This window comes from Hibiscus syriacus, unplaced genomic scaffold (genome assembly GCF_006381635.1).
Source record: "Hibiscus syriacus cultivar Baekdansim isolate YM2019G1 unplaced genomic scaffold, ASM638163v2 tig00110015_pilon, whole genome shotgun sequence".
Lineage (NCBI taxonomy): Eukaryota > Viridiplantae > Streptophyta > Magnoliopsida > Malvales > Malvaceae > Hibiscus > Hibiscus syriacus.
The window spans coordinates 1,277,920-1,297,160 of NW_024062564.1; the positions used below are offsets into that span (position 1 = coordinate 1,277,920).

General features: G+C 33.4%; 2 protein-coding genes across 2 annotated transcripts in view; both read right to left on the reverse strand.

Annotated features, from left to right (window-relative positions):
• The window catches only part of LOC120212706 (protein SEMI-ROLLED LEAF 2-like), a 30,338-nt gene extending 11,521 nt beyond the window's left edge, over positions 1-18,817 (reverse strand). The window contains exons 1-20 of the mRNA XM_039210927.1: positions 18,658-18,817; positions 18,206-18,370; positions 17,651-17,725; positions 16,974-17,089; positions 16,205-16,319; positions 15,823-15,951; positions 14,547-14,594; positions 13,952-14,106; positions 13,664-13,860; positions 13,281-13,573; positions 12,999-13,148; positions 12,736-12,924; positions 12,305-12,454; positions 11,404-11,479; positions 10,635-10,762; positions 10,328-10,528; positions 9,675-9,815; positions 9,473-9,601; positions 8,628-8,828; positions 8,041-8,200 (exon numbers count right to left, since the gene is read on the reverse strand). Coding sequence (XP_039066858.1) covers positions 8,045-8,200; positions 8,628-8,828; positions 9,473-9,601; positions 9,675-9,815; positions 10,328-10,528; positions 10,635-10,762; positions 11,404-11,479; positions 12,305-12,454; positions 12,736-12,924; positions 12,999-13,148; positions 13,281-13,573; positions 13,664-13,860; positions 13,952-14,106; positions 14,547-14,594; positions 15,823-15,951; positions 16,205-16,319; positions 16,974-17,089; positions 17,651-17,725; positions 18,206-18,340 — 2,784 coding nt within the window. The 5' untranslated portion in view covers positions 18,341-18,370; positions 18,658-18,817 and the 3' untranslated portion in view covers positions 8,041-8,044. The remainder of the gene's footprint in view (positions 1-8,040; positions 8,201-8,627; positions 8,829-9,472; positions 9,602-9,674; positions 9,816-10,327; positions 10,529-10,634; positions 10,763-11,403; positions 11,480-12,304; positions 12,455-12,735; positions 12,925-12,998; positions 13,149-13,280; positions 13,574-13,663; positions 13,861-13,951; positions 14,107-14,546; positions 14,595-15,822; positions 15,952-16,204; positions 16,320-16,973; positions 17,090-17,650; positions 17,726-18,205; positions 18,371-18,657) is intronic.
• On the reverse strand, positions 5,147-5,698 carry LOC120212778 (chemocyanin-like). The gene is made up of 2 exons (XM_039210971.1): positions 5,527-5,698; positions 5,147-5,295 (listed from the first exon to the last, which is right to left on the reverse strand). Exons 1-2 carry the CDS (start codon positions 5,696-5,698, stop codon positions 5,147-5,149), a joined length of 321 nt encoding a protein of 106 aa, XP_039066902.1.
• Positions 18,818-19,241: the final 424 nt, after the last annotated feature.

Genomic DNA, 19,241 nt, shown 5'->3' on the forward strand with positions numbered 1-19,241 from the left:
GCAACAAGCAGAAGCGTTGACAACGATGAGAGGGAGATCAACAGAATGTGGCCAAAGCAGCAGTCACAAACATGGTAGATCGAAGTTAAGAAGCAAAAAGAATTCAAAGTGCTACCACTGTGGAAAGAAGGGTCACTTGAAGAAGGATTGTTGGAGTCTAAATAAAAACTCCAATCCACAAGGCAATACCGCAAACACTTCAGATGATAGAGATGCTCTATGTTGTGAAGCGTCAACCACCGTGGAAGGTAGAAAACGATTTGCAGATATGGCTCATTGATTCGGGACATATACATGACATCAAGAAGAGAATGGTTCCATCAGTATAAACCTGTCTCAGGAGGATCTGTGTATAGTTGCAATGATCCATGCCTTAGAGATCGTTGGTGTGGGAACCATCAAATTGAAGATGTATGATGGAACAATCAAAGTTGTTCGAGATGTGCGGCACGTGAAGGGCCTGAAGAAAAATTTATTATCCTACGGATTGTTGGAAAATAATGCAAGCAAGATTGAAACACGGAAAGGAATCATGAAGTGTTCCATGGAGCGCTTGTGGTGTTGAAAGGCGAAAATATAGCTGCAAACTTGTACATGCTGAAGGGAGAGACTTTGCTAGAAGCAGAAGCCTCTGTTGCCTCATGTAGTCCAGATTCTGCAATGCTATGGCATCAGGAACTTGGCCATGTCAGAACAGGAATGAAAGTCCTTGTGGAGCAAAAGCTACTTCCAGGCTTAGCAAAGGTAATACTTCCTTTGTGTGAGCATTGCATAACAAGTAAGCAGCACCGATTGAAATTCAACAAATCAAATTCTAGAGGCAAAAGTGTTCTAGAATTGGTTCACTCTAACGTATGGCAAGCACCAGTTACATCCCTAGGCGGAGCAAAATACTTTGTCTCATTTATTGATGACTACTCCAGGAGATGTTGGGTATCCTATTAAGAAGAAGTCATACGTGTTTTCAACTTTCAAAAACTTCAAAGTGGGTGGAACTTGATTCTGGAAATAAGATCAAGTGTTTTAGAACAGATAATGAGGAGAATACACAAGCGAAGAATTTGATGACTTTTGCAGGAAAGAAGGCATCAAAAGATAGTTCACAGTGGAACTCCTCAAAAATGGAGTGACAGAGTGGATGAACAGAACCTTGTTAGAAAGAACAAGAGAATGTTGAGGGATGCAGGCCTAGAAAAATCATTCTGGGCAGAAGCAGTCAATACCGCCTGTTATTTGGTGAATCGAGCTCCATCAACTGTAATAGAGCTGAAGACACCAATGGAGATGTGGACTGGTAAACCAGCTGATTATTCAAAACTCCATGTATTTGGAAGTATTGTGTACGTGATGTACAACTCCCAAGAAATCTCAAAGCTGGATCCAAAATCCAGGAAATGCAAATTCTTGGGGTATGTTGATGGAGTCAAGGGGTATCGCTTGTGGGATCCCACTGCCCGCAAAGTGATCATTAGCAGAGATGTTATCTTTGTAGAAGATAAACTACAAAGAAAAGAAGACGATGATAGCGCTGAAAAGTCAAAGACTACACAGATACATGTGGAAAAGGAGGTTGAAGAAGGAGATTCTTCTGAAGCAGAACCAACACATGATGAACAAGAACCAGAGAGTTCTGAAGCTCCAATAACTCGTCAATCAGATCGTGTTAGAAGACGTCCCAATTGGCACTCAGATTATGTTATAGAAGGAAATGTTGCATACTGCCTTTTAACAGATGACAGTGAGTCATCAACATACCAGGAGGCAATAAACAGCTCAGATGCTTCACTGTGGATGATGGCGATGCAAGAAGAAATCGAAGCCCTTCATAAAAAAAATACATGGGACATTGTGCCACTACCACAAGGAAGAAAGGTAATTGGGAACAAATGGGTCTTCAAAATCAAGCGAAATGGTGACAATCAAGTTGAGAGGTATCGTGCAAGAATGGGTCAAAGGATATGCTCAAAAGAAGGTATTGATTTCAATGAATTTTTTCTCCTGTGGTTCGACTAACAACAGTTCGAGTAGTCTTGGCAATATGTGCTACATTGAATTTACATCTGGAACAGCTAGATGTTAAAACAGCTTTTCTTCATGGAAATCTTGAAGAAGAGATTTATATGCTCCAGCCTGAAGGTTTTGAAGAAGACGAAAGAAAACTTGGTTTGCAGGTTGAACAATCTTGTACGGTCTAAAGCGGGCGCGGGTGTGGTATAAGAAGATTTGATTCCTTCATTATGTGCCTTGGATACAACAACTTAATGCAGACCTTTGTGCTTATTTCAAGAGGTCTGGTGATAACGATTTTGTTGTATTGTTGTTGTATGTGGATGACATGTTGGTTGCAGGACCCAACAAGATCATATTGAAGAATTGAAGGCACAACTGATAGGGAATTTGAAATGAAGGACTTGGGATCAGCAAACAAGATTCTAGGGATGCAAATTCACCGAGACAGAAGTAATAGGAAGATTTGGGCTTTCACAAAGAATTACTTGAAGAAAATCTTGTCACGATTCAGCATGCAGATTGTAAGCCAATTTCTACCCCTCTTCCTATTAACTTCAAATTATCCTCCAGTATGAGTCCTAGCAGTGAAGAAGAGAGGATGGATGTCTCGAGTACCATATGCATCAGCAGTGGGAAGTTTTAATGTTCCTATGATATGCACAAGATCAGACATTGCACAAGCAGTGGGAGTGGTTAGTCGGTACATGGCGAATCCAGGCAAAGAGCATTGGAATACAGTAAAGAGGATCCTGAGATACATCAAAGGGATCTCAAATGTTGCATTATGTTACGGAGGATCAAACTTACTAATCAATGGGTATGTAGATTCTGACTATGCAGGAGATTTGGATAAAAGCAAATCTACTACAGGATATGTGTTCAAAATTGCTGGTGGAGCTGTAAGCTGGGTTTCTAAGTTGCAGTCAGTTGTGGCTATATCCACAACAAAGAAGCAAATATGTAGCAGCTACACAAGCCAGTAAAGAAGCAATTTGGTTTGAAGATGTTATTGAGGAGCTTGGCACAATCAAGAGTATGTCTCTTTGTTTTGTGCAGTCAAAGCGCCTTGCATCTAGCAAGGAATCCAGCATTTCATTCAAGGACAAAGCACATACGAGTTCAGTACCACTTCATTCGTGAAAGGTGGAAGAAGGGCGTAGATATACAGAAAATCATACCAAGACAACATAGCAGATTTCATGACGAAGGCGATCAACGCGGATAAATTTACCTGGCGTCAATCCTCCTGTGGTCTGTCAGAGACGTAAGCAACATGATGGTACAAGATAGAAAGAATGGTGTGAAGATATGATTGTTCTAATCAAATCTCAAGTGGGTGATTGTTGAAAGTAAACAAAACATGGGCGGCTAAATGGTCATTTAGGTAGCCAACTTTTGTTGAATTTTGGATGTAAAACTATGCAATTAGTCATTGTAATTTAGGTATTATAAGATTAGTCCTTAAAGCTTCTACTATAAATACCCTAGCTCATTTAGCTTCAAAACCATCCCAAAGCATTCTAGCTTCAAAACCATCCCAAAGCATTCTAGCTTTCTTCCAATAATAGAGAGAATTTAGAGAGTTTCTTGAGAGTTGTTTTCTCCCTTTTATCAAGAGAATTATCATTGTTTTCTCCTTGGTAGATCGAGAGAAGTTGTAATTCTTATTTTTCTCATAGTGAATGAAATTCTACCGTTGCCTGTGGGTCTTCCGCAACATAATGTTCATAGATTAATTCATATAAAATCTTTTATTACTTGAAGGTAATTATGAGATTAAGTTACAACAAAAGTGGATTGAAAGTATTAGAGATATAAACTACAGAAGTATGATGGACACAAGATTTTATGTTAGAAAATGATGAATTTATAAAATTATAAGAGAATGTGAACTTATGGCGGAAAAAAATTCGATCAAAAATATAAAAAAAAAATCTAAAATGTATAAAAATTTAAAACTTTTAGAGATGCAACCTCTCCCAATTGTTTTTCTCTCTATCTATCCATGCATGGAAACATACAAAGTCGTTTTTACAAACATGCTAAAAAAACAACAGAGAAAGAGAATGGAGAGTAACAAAAATCTTGAATTAGAGATGTTATTAAATTTTACATATTAGAGTAAGAGAAATGACAGTCACATCATGCAATGACACTTGCAATTAACAAGCTCAACAAAACAATGCTAAATCATGTTATCAAATAGTATATTATATGAATTATATAAGATTATAATAATTGTCATTAGATAATTCAATTCGAATCAGTGACATATTAATCAAATTTCATAGTTGGCCAGCAAATCAAAATCTGCTAATATTTTTTATATATAAAAAGCATAAATCAATTGGCAGTCAAACTTCTCTGTCACGGGTTATATTTCTTCTAGTGCCTGCTGAATGAATTGGCTCTGTTGTGTCCCCATATGGTTTACCTGGTGTATATAATGGTGACCTTATGGTGTTTTGATCAATAACTTAAATAGTATGATAGTATAATAGTGATTTTTAAAAAAATATAACAGTGATGGTTATATAATGGTATCGGTACTGTTTGAAATCATTATTATCGAAAGTAAGAATGTGAAGTAGAATCACACTAATAACGGTGGATCAAAAAATACAACGGTAAATTTAATTTAAATCTTTGGTTTTGGTTTTGATGTGTTGGCCGGTTCTTGATGTGAATTATTTTGATTAACACTGTCTTGAGTTCGTGAGGTAGTCCCATAGATGATGAGATTAAAGACATATAATCTTAGATTCATACCAAATTTTTAGGATGTACGAGTTTGATTTACGATTGTCGGTGGTGTTTCACTAGTTTGATTTCCTATTGTGGTTCGTACTACAGTTAGATTTATTTGTATGTATCTTTTGTTCACATTTTTTTTTTATAAGTTTTAATTTTTTCCTTATGATCTCGAGTCACTAATTTATTGTGTAAATCATTATAATAAATTATTCTAATTATGTATTTAGTTTATAAATTTCATTATAATTTTTAATATTTTATCTTTTTAATAAAATTAGCGACAAAATTTGCATAAAAAATCAGTGAAATAGAAAAGAAAGAGAAATGAAAACATTTATATATTTTATTTTAATGGCCCTAATTCTCACATACATAAGAGAGATTATGTAGCTCTAACGGCTATTTTCATTCCAGCCTCGCAGTGGCCGGGAAAACCGCAGAGGAAATAATTATCGCCTTTGTTAAGGGTGATTAGATCATCTCCCGTCTTGAATGCGGGTGCACTTAACGGCACTTTGCATGCTTCATATGCTTCCTTATCCAATTTTAATAGTAAAGTTTTGAGTAACTATTTTTTCCCTAAAGTCATGGTTTTGAGTAACTCCATGTATCATGTTGTTAATATATGTGTACGCATATAAAAAATATTTATGAATTCGTCATTGATATCTGCGTTTTAGGATTTGAATGTGTTGTAAGAGACTGAAAAAAATCTAAACTTGTAATCACGTTAAAGTATTAAAAAAAAGAAAATAAACTTACCAAGGACATCACCAGCCTTGAAGCTTTTTCCATTGGGCCAATTATTGACACCAAAACCCCAACCGGAGGCATCACCCACCATGAAAGTGGTTGCAAAGCTCGTCTTAAAGCAAACCATCATGCATAACATTACAGTCATGCACATTATTGCACTGCCTCTTTCTTGGGCCATTTCTTCACTTCTTTTTTTAATATCTATGCTGATTCAAAGTTTGAGGTTTATGATCGAATTCTAAATGAGTCTTCCCTTTTTATAGCCATTTCTTTTTGGATTTTTTTTTTTTTTTGAAAAATGGTAACTCCAAAATCAAATCTCTTTCTATTTAATTTAGAATTAATGTATAAGGAAATAAATCTGTCGTATTATTAGCATTTTTTTTCTTTTTTCTTTTTGATTATTACAGGAACACAAAGTCCTCAACCAGAGTTAGGGCAGTCCTCGAGCAGCAGTGGGATTAACTCCCTCGGAGGTTCCTTAAATATGGTGGTTCCAATGGGTTCCTTAAATATGTTGTACAAGTATCAAATTCATTACAAAAATCATTTGTTAAATGATAATTAACATTATTATAATATTGATTTAATTTTCATACTTTTATTTACTCTTTAAACAAAATAATTCAAACTCACTTCTTAATGAGTAAACACTAGAATAATGAATTTATATACAAATATCATTTATCACTTTATATATAAATATTTATTGAACAATTATTTATAAATATATATTTATATAAAAAATCTTTCATTCAAATCATGAATGTTACAAAATTTAAAATGGCATTATATATATTAAAAAAATTACGATGAAATCTTTATATTGATTTTTTTTTTTTGTATTAAAAATCGTGTATTAATGATGAGATTTTCTTTTAAAAAAATCGTATTAATGAAATCAGATCTAATTCATTACTTATTATATTAGTTAAATGCTTAAATAAAGGTCTAAATTTTCAGGGTTGTGTCAAAAATTTGTAAATGGGTATGTTATTGATGTTGATTTTCAAAATCTCAATAGATTTATCTGTAAAAGGATAAACGAAGCATGAACAATTCATTGAGTGATGTTAACTATAAAAGAAAAATAATTATTTTTTAAAAATTTTCAAGTTTGATCCGTTGTGTTAGTAGGATATTTGTTTGTTATCAAAAGACTAACAAAATTCTAAACAGATGTGTCGAAAAACTCATTAAATAATTGACAAATTATGATGATCAAGTGATCATCAATGAGCTGATTAATATTGAACCCAAGGATAAAAACGAAGTATAGGAATAACTGTTTTATGGGTTTTATATATTTTTAAAGCTATATTTCTTAAAAAAAACAATTATAAATTTATAATATTCTCATTGAATATTAAGGTGTAAATTTTGAAATTAAGTTAAATGTTTCACGAAGATTGTTCTTTATCTCATTTTTTTGTTAATGAATAAAAATAGATACAAAAGTTTGGTTTGTGAGGATTTCGAGTTAATTTTTCAGTTAAAAATGATTGAATTAAGGGTTTCATATTAATTGAGGTAAAAAAAACAAGTTCGTTTTAATGAATTGGAATATCATTAAACGTTGTTGGTTCTTCTTTAAATTGTTTAGATGATTATAAAATAATATTTGTTCATAATATCTCTTAGTCATTGCAGAAGTAGCAACTCGAATCTGGGACCTCTATAAATAACAATATTCTCTTTAATCATTAAGATCACTTAATGATTCACAATTGGTTGTTGTTAAAATGAAATGCAAGAAAAATATAAAATATGAAGGTGTATGCGTATGCATTGTGAGAGATACTTGACCTTAAAAGCTCTATTCAAGGGAATATTCATGGGCAATGTGTTACTATTGACTATGTTCGAGCTCTATTCGATGTGTTGTGAGAGATTAAACATGTTCATCGTTTGCTTGTAGAGTTTGGGTTGCTATCAACCATGTTTTAATAATGGTATAATACTAATTGATTTTAATTTAAACGATTTCACATAATCATATACAATATACATATATATATATTTATTTATTCATATTTTTCTATTTAAAATACACATATAACATACGAGTTGAAGAACTCAACTCGAACTTAAAAACTAATCCACTAATTATTAAAAGATTCAAATTATTAGAATAATATTTTATAACTCAAATTGTATTTGAGCCTTTTTTAGTATAATCAAATCAAACTTTTTTGTATCAAGTTATGTCGAAAAAGTTGATTTTGTTTTAGTCGAATCGACTTTTGCTCACTCTTGTGTTAAAAGAAAAATGGGAGAAGAAATCAAGTTTTTCTTTTAAATCAACCAAACAATTACTTCATCATACAAATGTGATTCAAAAGAATTATCAGTCTTACACTGCTCTCTTGTACAATACTATACCATCACCATGGCCATCCTTCCACTCCCCTACTCGCTTCTTTCATTTTGGTGCAATGGTAAATTGAGCTTCAATGGATCCACACACAAAAAATGAATAAAATCGACAAGTATCTGGAAACATGTACACAAGTATCAAACCTCTTTAGCATCCAGCTGCTTTCAAGAACTTGTCATAAGGACTTGATGGCGGTAATTTGAAAGAATGTTGTCCGTATTCTAGTGCACAAAGGGCAAGTTGTCCCCTTCCATGAGCTTGCTCCTTCCCAATTACCTTCAGATCTTCATAAAGCTCTACTTCCTAATGTAGGAAAAGAATAGCCCACGAAAGATATTATTATTGGTTGCATCAAATATTATCAAGGGTAAACTCTATATTTAGTCACCCAGCTATCCGTGCGGTTCCATTTTGGTCATCCAACTATTTTTTTTCTAAAATCATACCTAACGTCATGTTTTGGTCACCTATTGTTAAAAAATAAACAAAACTGCTGACATGGCACTCTTTTTAGTATTTTAAATGATAATGTGGTATTACTTATGGTGACACATCAGCATCACTGTTAAGATTTTAACGGCAGGTGACCAAAACGAAACTGCGGGAATCGGAAGGTGACTAAATATGTGGTTTTACCCCATTATCAATGGTACTAGAGGTGATGATACAGGTTATGCTTTGGCTTAGGGAAGAATACAGATGAATGTCATGTGTTTAAAGACCGACTCACCAAATTCGGTAAACAGAGGACCTCATTTTTATTTTCCTCCAGGGTTGCCTTGCCATCCTGTTGGTGCTTGAAGCTATGAAGCACTGACATCTTCTGCTGTTTGCCGATTACAAGAGCTTCACACTGACTCCTCATCTGGTCATAGGGAATGGGTGTGGCCGAAACCGAAAAGCTTGCAACTTGTCGTGCTGTTTCCAGAACCTATGACAAACAAATTGATAAAATTTGTAAGAAAATGAACGCTAGATAAATCTCCAGAGATGCTTATAAAGAACATGGACTATAGCTCTTTGTACCCAACAGCTAGGAATCAAGTAAATGGCTCAATAAGATGGATTAAATGGTTCTCTTTTCTAACTTCAATTTCAACTAGGGAGGTTGGTTAGAGTTTTGAAAAAAACAAAACTTATTGCATGACAAAAGGTACAAAGATGCACAAATTACACTGAAGAGTTAAAACTCATTTGATTTGGTCAAACCCCATTTATCAGTTTGTGATGTGAATTATAATGTTATAACATATGCACTTTGCATCTTCAGACAATCTTTTAAGGTGTGGAAAAGTAAAAGCTTAATACATTCAAAATTGCAGTATCATGTAGCAAAACCTTTTCAATTTTCATGTAGCAAAACCCGTTTAAGATTTTATAGAACATACGAACTCATATGAAGAAAGACAGAAAGACCTACGGAATCTGAGGATTTATACTATCCAGGGAGTTCTTATAGACTCTACCTAAGGAGTTGAATAAAGACGTACAATCCTTTTGCAGATTTATTGTTTCCAAATTCATTGAGAAATTATACTATATATTGTTATAGATATAAAGAACTGATCATCTTACCGAATCCAAAAGTTCATTGACACTTAAAACATCAAGTGTACTGAGAGATACAGATGCTTTGCGATCCAACTGACTTCCATTGGCTTCAGGGAAGGCTTCATCATCTGTTATTGTGGCTAGAGGCAAAATCTGGAAGAAAAAGAAAACAAGACAATCAAACTCATGGTATTGTAGGAGACTCTGTAATCTAGGTAAGATCTACCTCTTCGAATGGATGAAACTCCATTTGTGCAAGAGGAGAACATGGTCGTGGTGTCTCCATAAACAATGGAGCACCAAATGGGTATGCATCATCTGGTGAAAAGCCCTCAAGAATCTGTTTCTTAATACTTGATAAATCGTCCTATAAGAAGCAGACAAGGGTTGATAAGAATCTTGTTTGCTAATAAGTTCCCATAAATTTTATTAATTCCTTTTGACAAGAAATATGGAACAACTTAGTAACATGCAACATCTATTTGTTATAACTCAAAATGTCCTTCCAAAAGCACTGACAAATAAAATCACTGCTACCCTTTACAAGCCACACAACTGAACAAGGGGGATGGGGTAGCAATCCACTGAACATTACTTCTAGTCCTAACTACAGTCTGTTTTATGATGATTCTTTCTATTACTTAACAAATAGCTTCTCTGCTCACAGCCAAAATCTTTCATGTAAAAAGTTTATTAAATGAAGAATCCTGAAATATCTAAGCACGTAAGTTCTGCACATTCATCACTTTAAAAAAATCTACGCCAATGTAACTTGTAATGTTACTAAAAACCAAAATAATAATAATAATCACCCTCTTATAGTAGATACTTATCACCAGAGTTAAACCTTAAAAGATCAATAAAAAACTGAAACATTACCTCATAAAATTTGTCAAATTTAGTCATGAAATGAGAAATGACTGTCTCCTTCAAATGAAGATCATCTAGCTCTATTGCCAAGAAAGTTTTTGATGCAGCAGCATCATCTTCCTGTGACCCATATGCTACACCGTCCACATCAGACTTCACATGCACAGCCTGGAGTCTCATATCCTCAACTAATTTGAGATAAGGATCAACCTGTGTAAAGGATGATAGAATCAAGTATCAGCATGTCGGAAAAGATAACAAACCACTGTATCAATATAAATGAACTTCTGATATACATTAAGGATAAGAAACTGACTGTTTGATCTGTCAGAGATGCTTTAACAATAGGTATTAATTCTGGAATATTGCCTGCCCTGGCTGAGAAAATAATCATGTAGGATGACAAGGTAAAGAGAGACCTTCTGCGAGATGGTTGCAAAACTCCTTCAACAAGCATGCAAGACACAGATGTCAGGAGAAGTTTTCACCAAATTCAACAAGCACCCAACCCAAAACCATATGGTAAAAGGTGAAGAGCCCCGAGTTTAATATAAGACTAAATGCAATCCACCAACCACCATTCAATTACAGTGAGATAACTCATAACGAATAGGTGAAGACAGATGAGCCTATATTACAAACTGGATCTGAATGTTCATTGCCCACATAAAGTCTACTACATATATCCTATTTATAAACAATACAAAAATGAAATAAGGAAAAGAAATATACATTTATTACCAAAATTTAAAGCAATTACATCAGTAGTCAAAGCTAGGAAATCTTCCATAAATCACCTATAATTCAGCCAATATTAGTTTAGCTAGAATAAATATCTAGAGTCTAGACAACAATTAGAATAACCTTTATGAGCCAAAGTTTCTTTCCGATGTTTCTTGAGATGGGATGGAAGAAAAATTGAAGCATCGTAAACACAATCATGGAGTGTATGGAATAATCCTGCCCGTGAGGCTTCCAAGTGACAAAATGGACAAAGGGCATAATTCCACAGCTTATATACATAGAGCACTAAGTTCTTGCAATGTATCAAAAAAAAAACACCAATACTAATAGATGTAACACACCTTCTTGATCCAGAGAGATACTCCTCAGGGAGAATGCCAACTGAAAACTCCGAACTAGTGCCATATGACTGGAGGTCTATCATCAGAAAATTAATCAATAGAGTAGTTCAGACATAGATACCAAAATGGAAAGAAAACCGCTAATAGTATTAAAAGATATTTAATAAATTTCCAGGCAAATGCAAAAGAAAAGAGGAATCTTCTTAACAAAGTATCCAGGAAATCCCTCTTAGAAAGTCGAGATAAGATCCAAATTCTATCAGTCCAGTTATTGGCCCATGGCACACCTCACTACAGAAACAAGTTGAATATCGCTCGATAAACGTAACTTAGGTGCAGGCAACATAAAGGTTGACATTATTATCTCACTTTGAGTTTTATAGATAATGGTAGATGGTGCTGACAACTAGAAAGAGATAAGATACTAAAGGGAGAGTCAGCATTATGATTTCATTTGTCTACATTCATGGAAAACATCCACAGTGAGAACTAGAGCTTCTACATATTTCAAAAGGACATTTCTAATATCAAATTAAGCACAATCAGAAATAGCAGACTCTATAAAACAAATAAATAAGTTGTTCATTCATCTATTGTGGGTTCTTCCAAAATGTTTGTCAATTACCAAGAGTAAAACATTTTCCAATTTCACTATCCTGCCCTTTTTTCGTATCATACATTTTTTTTGGATAAGAATTGGAGGCCTCATTAAAATTTTTGTATCATACATCATCACCAAAAACAAAATTAAATCAATAAAAAAGAGTAAGGTAGTATCATAAACAAATAATACTTCTTGAACCTTGTGCGTCAATAAAGGGAATTGATATTTTAGAACAAAGACAGCATAAAAGTTTTTTTTCCTCTCTTTTTGAGAGTAAGCCAGCATAAAAATATTTACCTTGGATCGGGTAAACAATATTGCAAGATAGAATGAATGGGCCATAGCCTCAAAATTTGCAGGAGTATTATCAGTGGAAGTTGCCTGGACCCATATTGATGAAAGAAGAAGACTCACTTGATGGCTGCTTAAGCGAAGGGAAGTCAGCTGCTGAAAAATTCAGACATGTATGAAAACTAAATAGCATATGAATCAATAGTAACACCAAACAACAGAATGACAACAATTCCACAGCATTTTTCATTCATCCAGAGCATGCTTTTTTTTAAAAGAAAAGTGGTCTCGTTAAAAATCCAGAGCATGCTTAAAACTAAATGAGTTCCCATGGGACTGACACATTATTGACACTTGATTTCCATTTTCTTTTAGTTTTCCATGGATGATTTCTGCTTGGTACCTTCGTCCTGAAAGGATAAGCTGTGACTCCTTACCTTCACAGTTGCACTAACCGATAAGTCATAAGAAACAACCTCAGAAGTTTTTTTATTTTGATCTGACAAAGGTGAAAGCAAGGCTGGCATAAGCACAATGGAGAAAATTTTGTGTGCCCCAACTCGAGTTTCATGGTCTGGATGGGACATTGCAAGGAGCAACTGGTGAAAAAGAGCATCAGGGAAGGTCTGGAACAGATTATAATGTCAGGACTTAGATGCATGTGAAAGATAAGAATGAACATAACAGCAAGAATACTTGCCTTCTTGTGATATGATATGTTAGGGATGGAAGAGATGATTTCTGCCGTTCGTTGAACAGCAGAAATTGTTGTTCTTGCAACAATACTGTTGGTCGAAATGTTCTCTAGTACCACAGCCATCATATCAAGAATTGGTCCCACATCCCCAACCTGTTAAATACATACAGAAAAAGAGTTCAACTAAATGGATAATAATAATAATAATAATAACTAGCTTCTCTAAGTATCTTAAGATAATTAGATTAAATTAGAACTCAGATGTATACAAGGCATTTTCCCAACCTTATTTGAGAGCTCTGAAATACACTTTTCTAAGCCCAACAGAAGATCAGTGTTATATTTATCATTATCACCCCTAGAAGATGATAATTCAGCTGAATTTTGTAGGCACTTTCGTAAATGCTTCACCAAGTCTGCTATTGTACCGATGACTGCCGTTGAGGGCTGAAGCTTTGCATTTTTTGTAAGTTGATTTATGACATTTACAATGTTAACTTGTATGTGAGGTTGCTTGGCTACATTCTTATGCTCCATGTGCTTCACCAAGATGGCCAAGAGTTGGTCAGACTTTTGTCCTGTCATTAAAAAAAAATACCTTTATAACAACAAAATAAATATCAGAAAAAGCATATATTAAGGATTCATGCTAAAACTTCCCAAGTAACCTGTTTCTTCCATTAGAAGCTGCAAGTACATTAGAAGAGTAAAAGCAACTCCCTTCTCATGGGACCAGTGATTTTCAGCATCAAAATTATGGAAAAGAGGTTCAAGAACACGCCGGATAGTTGTTGCTTCTTTTGCCAATCTGGCTATATTACGCAAGATAATCCTTGACCAGTAAGAGGGACTTTTGGAAGTATCACTGATAAAGATCCAAATGGAGCAAACAATTATATTTGGACATATGATAAAATTTATCCTAGTGAAATGAATGCATAAAGAAGAAGCCTTACGCGGTTGGCTCAAATTCTGAGTTAATTAGAAGGTTTGGTACAGACAATGCCTTCTCATTGATATCCGGGACGGACAAACCATTTTCACCCACTTTACTTCTGTCAGCAGAGGACATTTGGAAATCCATGTAGTTCTCCAAGGTTACTGATATGATCTATAAAAGATGGAAAAATAATTTAAGATGAACAAAATGGCCAATACCTATAGCTCATTTGCTTGTCTAGTGCATGCTTTACAATATCTAGAAGGAAATTCAAGAGGCTAAAGCTGAAACTCCAAAATAAAACTGACCTCCAATTCTTATAAAAAAACTCCAAAATAAAACTGAGAGAAACAGACAGAGAGATTATCCAAAATTTGGGCAGACAATAGTATACTTCTAGGTAAACATTCCAAAGCTCTGTTTCATTCTTTCCAATGAAGCTCAGTTGGATAAAAGAGAATTATTTCAATATTTTTAAAGAAGTTACAGCCAGGACTAAAATATACTTGGTTACATTTGCACAGTCAAACTGTATCAGATCAGAAATGCATCAAGCTTTGAAGAAAAAAAGTGCATTGACAGGAAGGCCACAATAAGAAGTGATAACTTACACTATCAAAGTCCATTGATATATGAGAGTGTTCGCCCATGAAGAAGACCTAGGCAGAAGGAATGAGAAAGAAGTAAGAGACCAGACATGGAAGTCGAAGTAAAAAATACCTAATGAGAAAAGATGTACAGCAAAAAAAGAAGCAATGTTAACAAATAAAATAACTGAATAAAATTATTTAAAAAGAATAAGTAAATGAAAAGAGAACCAGGAATCAATCTGACTTGTAAGGAATTGGAAGCCAACACATATTTTGCAAAATAAGGTTATTTACGGGTTGATCAAAACAAAAGCACACTTTTTTTTTTTGATAGGAATTGCAGGCCTCGTTAAAAACCTCCTTCATGATTAAAGGAGCTTATAGAGAAGCTCCTTAATCAGCGGGAGGAAAAGAGTGCCTTAAGATTTTATTAACCATAGAAAGAACACGATACAACCAGGGAGCCACCCCCAATATGAACAAAACACCAAAAACAACCACCAACAATCCTACCAGAACCAGCCTAATCCAACAAAGCAACAACAACAGCCTAAAAAAGACTGGCCAAACAAAAAACCTAAACGAGGCCCGATAGACACTCAATCAAACAAAACAACCAGAAAAAAGCCAAGGGTGACAGCTGACTAAAAACAAAAGCACACTTGATAGCCCCTTTGAAAACAAAATTTAGCCACTATATTCCCCTACAGTCATTATAGAAGTGATTTCGATCATTTATAAGAAAAGGTCGATCTAAAATTTCAATTGTTTGAACTAGTCTAATTTCGAACTTATCCTATATTATAAAACACAATGCAGAAAAAGCCAAGCCTCTTTCTGTTAAAACATATTGCAATAATTTTAGAGGATGCCTTCTAACAGAGGATCTGGACTGTTGAATAAAGGTAGAAAAGGCGGAAGCTACTTGAAAATATTTAAATAAGCTGTATAATAATCTTGTCGAGCCATCCTTTTATTAATTGCTGGACAGTAGTCATTACCAGCAACTAAACCATTAAATTCATTTTGGAAACACATCAAAATCAGCAGAGTACGAAAATTGTGAAAGAAATTACTGGAAAGACATGCACACAAACTCCGGCAAGTATTAGATACAAGAAATAATAGAGAAAAGAGAAAACAATTAATGGTTTGAATATGCATGCACGTGTCATAAAGAAGAAAAGTTATGGCTACTTAAAAAAAATTGTCTGAGCTAATGCAAGTGCATTCATTATTTTGGACAAAATAGTTACTTTTGCAAAAAAAAAAATCAAAATTCTAGAGAGAACACAACCATGGAAGCCAGAACTTGCAATCCTGCTGAACGTAAACACAAAGATCTGTTATCATCTCCATCTTCTTCAGCCAGTTGACAAAGTTTAGGAATAAGGCCCTCTAATTGGAACATATGTGTGCCATCCATCTGGTTGTAAATCCCACAGAATTAGAAAAAATTACTTGTTATAGCTGAATAAAGCATTCTGTCTCTAGTCTATTTGCAATCTAAAGCCAAGAAATGAACTGTTATATAATCATTCAGCAGGTCCAAATCCAGTAAGTAGTCTACATCAAAAACTTAAAAAGCCCAGTGACGGAAACCTTTAAATTTCAAAGAGCTATTTAGCAACCCGAGCCAAACCTGTATGTATTACTCACATATCAGTTTGACTACACACCTGACAATTTATGAAATCTACAAGAGCATTGCAACCCAAAATTCGCATTTCATCCTGTCGAGTTTGCTCCAAAAGAGTTCGAATGATCCCTAATAAACTGCAAGCAAAAAGTGGCCTGCAAGAATAAAGAGCTCCTATAAATGTTGCACAAAAAATATAGATACATCACATTAACACTTAAAAGTTACAGCATAGGCTAAGGTAAATTAAAACAATGAAAATAATAAAAAAATACCATATTAAATCTCTGCATACTAAAAATTAAAATTGAATCCAAGGAAGTAGACAAAATTGATAGAGATAATTTTCTAAACAATTTAATCTTTCACTATGCGTGATCTTTTTCTGCATTGTAAACCCCGTTAATTTTTTGTGCAAAATTAAGATTAAATTTTTAAATAACAATCTACTCAAAATTTTAGTTGCCATGTCAAAGAAAGAACTTCTAAGGAGGTATCTGCGCCATAGCAGTATAATCTCACTAAACATAAAAAGCAATATATTATTATTTATTGAACATGTGTACCTATTGAATTGTTAAATCAAAAAAAAATTATCTTTATATAATCAGCATTCTTGCGTTGCAACCAAAGACAATGTGAAACAAATGATAAAAAAGAAAGTAATTACATCATAAATTAATAAGTAGTTATCTTCCAAAGTTCAACCCCTACTAGAATTTAATCCCGCAACACAAGCCCCTTAAAAATTTATGTGACAATAAGTATTTATACCATTAGATGTTAATATTTCAACAAATCAAACTTACATCTGCTCCTTACAGGATGATAGCAGTTTCCTATAAATGCACAATACGGCTTTCACACATCCAAAGTTCTCATTCCGTAAATCCTTGAAGCATCTTTGCTCTAGATTACTTGTAATCTGTGCAGACAAATTGTTTAAAAATGTGAAAGAAAAAACAATAAGCAATTCAGTAAAGTTATATATATATTTCACAATATAGTCAATTTAAAACTAATTTCGAACACATCAAGGATACTTCAATAAATTTGAATTTTTCCAAGAATTATACCAATTAAAAATTTGCAATCAGTTTTGAGCATTTCATGACAAAATTGCATACCACCTCCTTTTAACTAATATAAGATAATCATTTTAAAAGCAAGATTGAATCCTAAACAACTAGAAGATATAAAACATCACTAAGTTTATTATTACAGAACCCATTAGAAAAGTAGCCATGTTCTCACTTACAACTGTTGGATTTTTCCACTTAAATTAGCAAAGATAAAGATACTTGCCAACAAAATTTGTGGAAACTGACTTTGCAGAAAATTATTTATATGTACTGAAAACAGATACAGAAAACTTGCAACAAAGTAGTGGAAACTAACATTGCAAACAGAAAATTAAAATTTGAGAAATTCCATGTTAGAATCAAAATCATCCAAGAATCAATGAACAAAAGAAAAGTAATAATACCTCCGGTATTCTTAATGGGTTCCTTGAAGCATATTCACAGAGCTTCGCGATTTTCCTATCATTCGGCTCAGCATCCTGTCAAATCAAAAATAATTGGAAAAACTTAAGCATATCAGAATGGGGGGGTATGATACCCTTCAAGAAACCTAAAGACCATTTCTAGAAGCACATGAATGCCTTACTTCCCAAATATAAGAAAAAAGTAATGCCAATACTGCCACTTCTTCCTCAACGTTCAACAATATTTAATACCACGGACATTAGAAACTTATGCAGCCAAAACCAAAATAGAAGCAGCAGTTATTGTAGAAGTAGATCTTATAAACATTTTATCCTTCTGTGAACTTCACAACCTAAAATCTATTTCATGTTTTGAAGTCACCAATTAAACTGAATTTAATACTGATAACAAATCATCCATTACAAAAAAAAGGAACAAGCTAGACTAACACCCATATGCAATTTTTCACTATAAGAATCAAACATTAACAAAATAGCTAGTAAAGAAGCTCCCAAAATCAAGTAAAAATTGACAGTAGATGAACTGAAAATTACCTGATTACGGGGGAAAATTTCGGCTAGCAACTTCTTGTATCTTTTAACAGGCTGTCTTGATCTTGCACGCATCGAAGGGCAGAAGAAACAGAGGTTACCGCAGGCGGGCACAACCCGTCTTGACATTACCCCCATTTTTTCAAGGAAATTCAAGTATACACTTACCTGATAATCCAAATTAACGCGAAAAAAGGGAGATCAACTAAAAATACTAAACAACAATCCCAAGAGCATGGATAAAACATGCCCATTAACTCATTTCTCATAACGTTCAAACTTAGAACAACTCTAGAAACAAAAAAAAAACATGAACTAAATTTCTATCACGTCTCAAGTCAGAATCAGCAGAATTTAAGTCCATCAAACTTCTAATTTCAGCAAAACAATTCATTATTAGAAACTAAAACCAAAGCAAACTTATCAAAACTGAGAAATAAGCAAATAAAACCCACCAATTGAAATCTTCGAAACTCTTAATCTACTAAAAGAAAACTAGCTCGTGAGATCCCTGATCTGGCTTAGCCCTGAGGAGCTGTAAAGAGAAACGGTTCAACGAATATAGTTCCAGAATTTTTTTTTTATTTTTTTTTCAAAAGAAAAGCCCAACTCATTTATCATTCTACTAGTTTTTAACGCCATGCTACTTAAGTTTAAATCAAACATTTAATTATTTTGAATAGTCTATAAGGCGAATGCAACTAATTTAATATTTTCAATTTAAAAAGAGTAATATTTTTATACTAATTATTATTTTTAACCTAATTAAATAAAATTACTATGAAAATCTTATAAACATATTTTATTTTATATTTTTTTAAATATAATTTTTGAACTGAGATGACATTACTAAGTTAAATTTTATCAAATTGAAATATATATTATAAAAATAATATTAAAATAAAAATCTTATACATTCATAAATTTATTTAAATAATTAAATTATCAAATAATTATAAAATAGTAAAAATTATATCTAAATATTTTTGGCCATACATATAAATTTCAAGTAATATGTTTCAATAATTTCACGTACAAA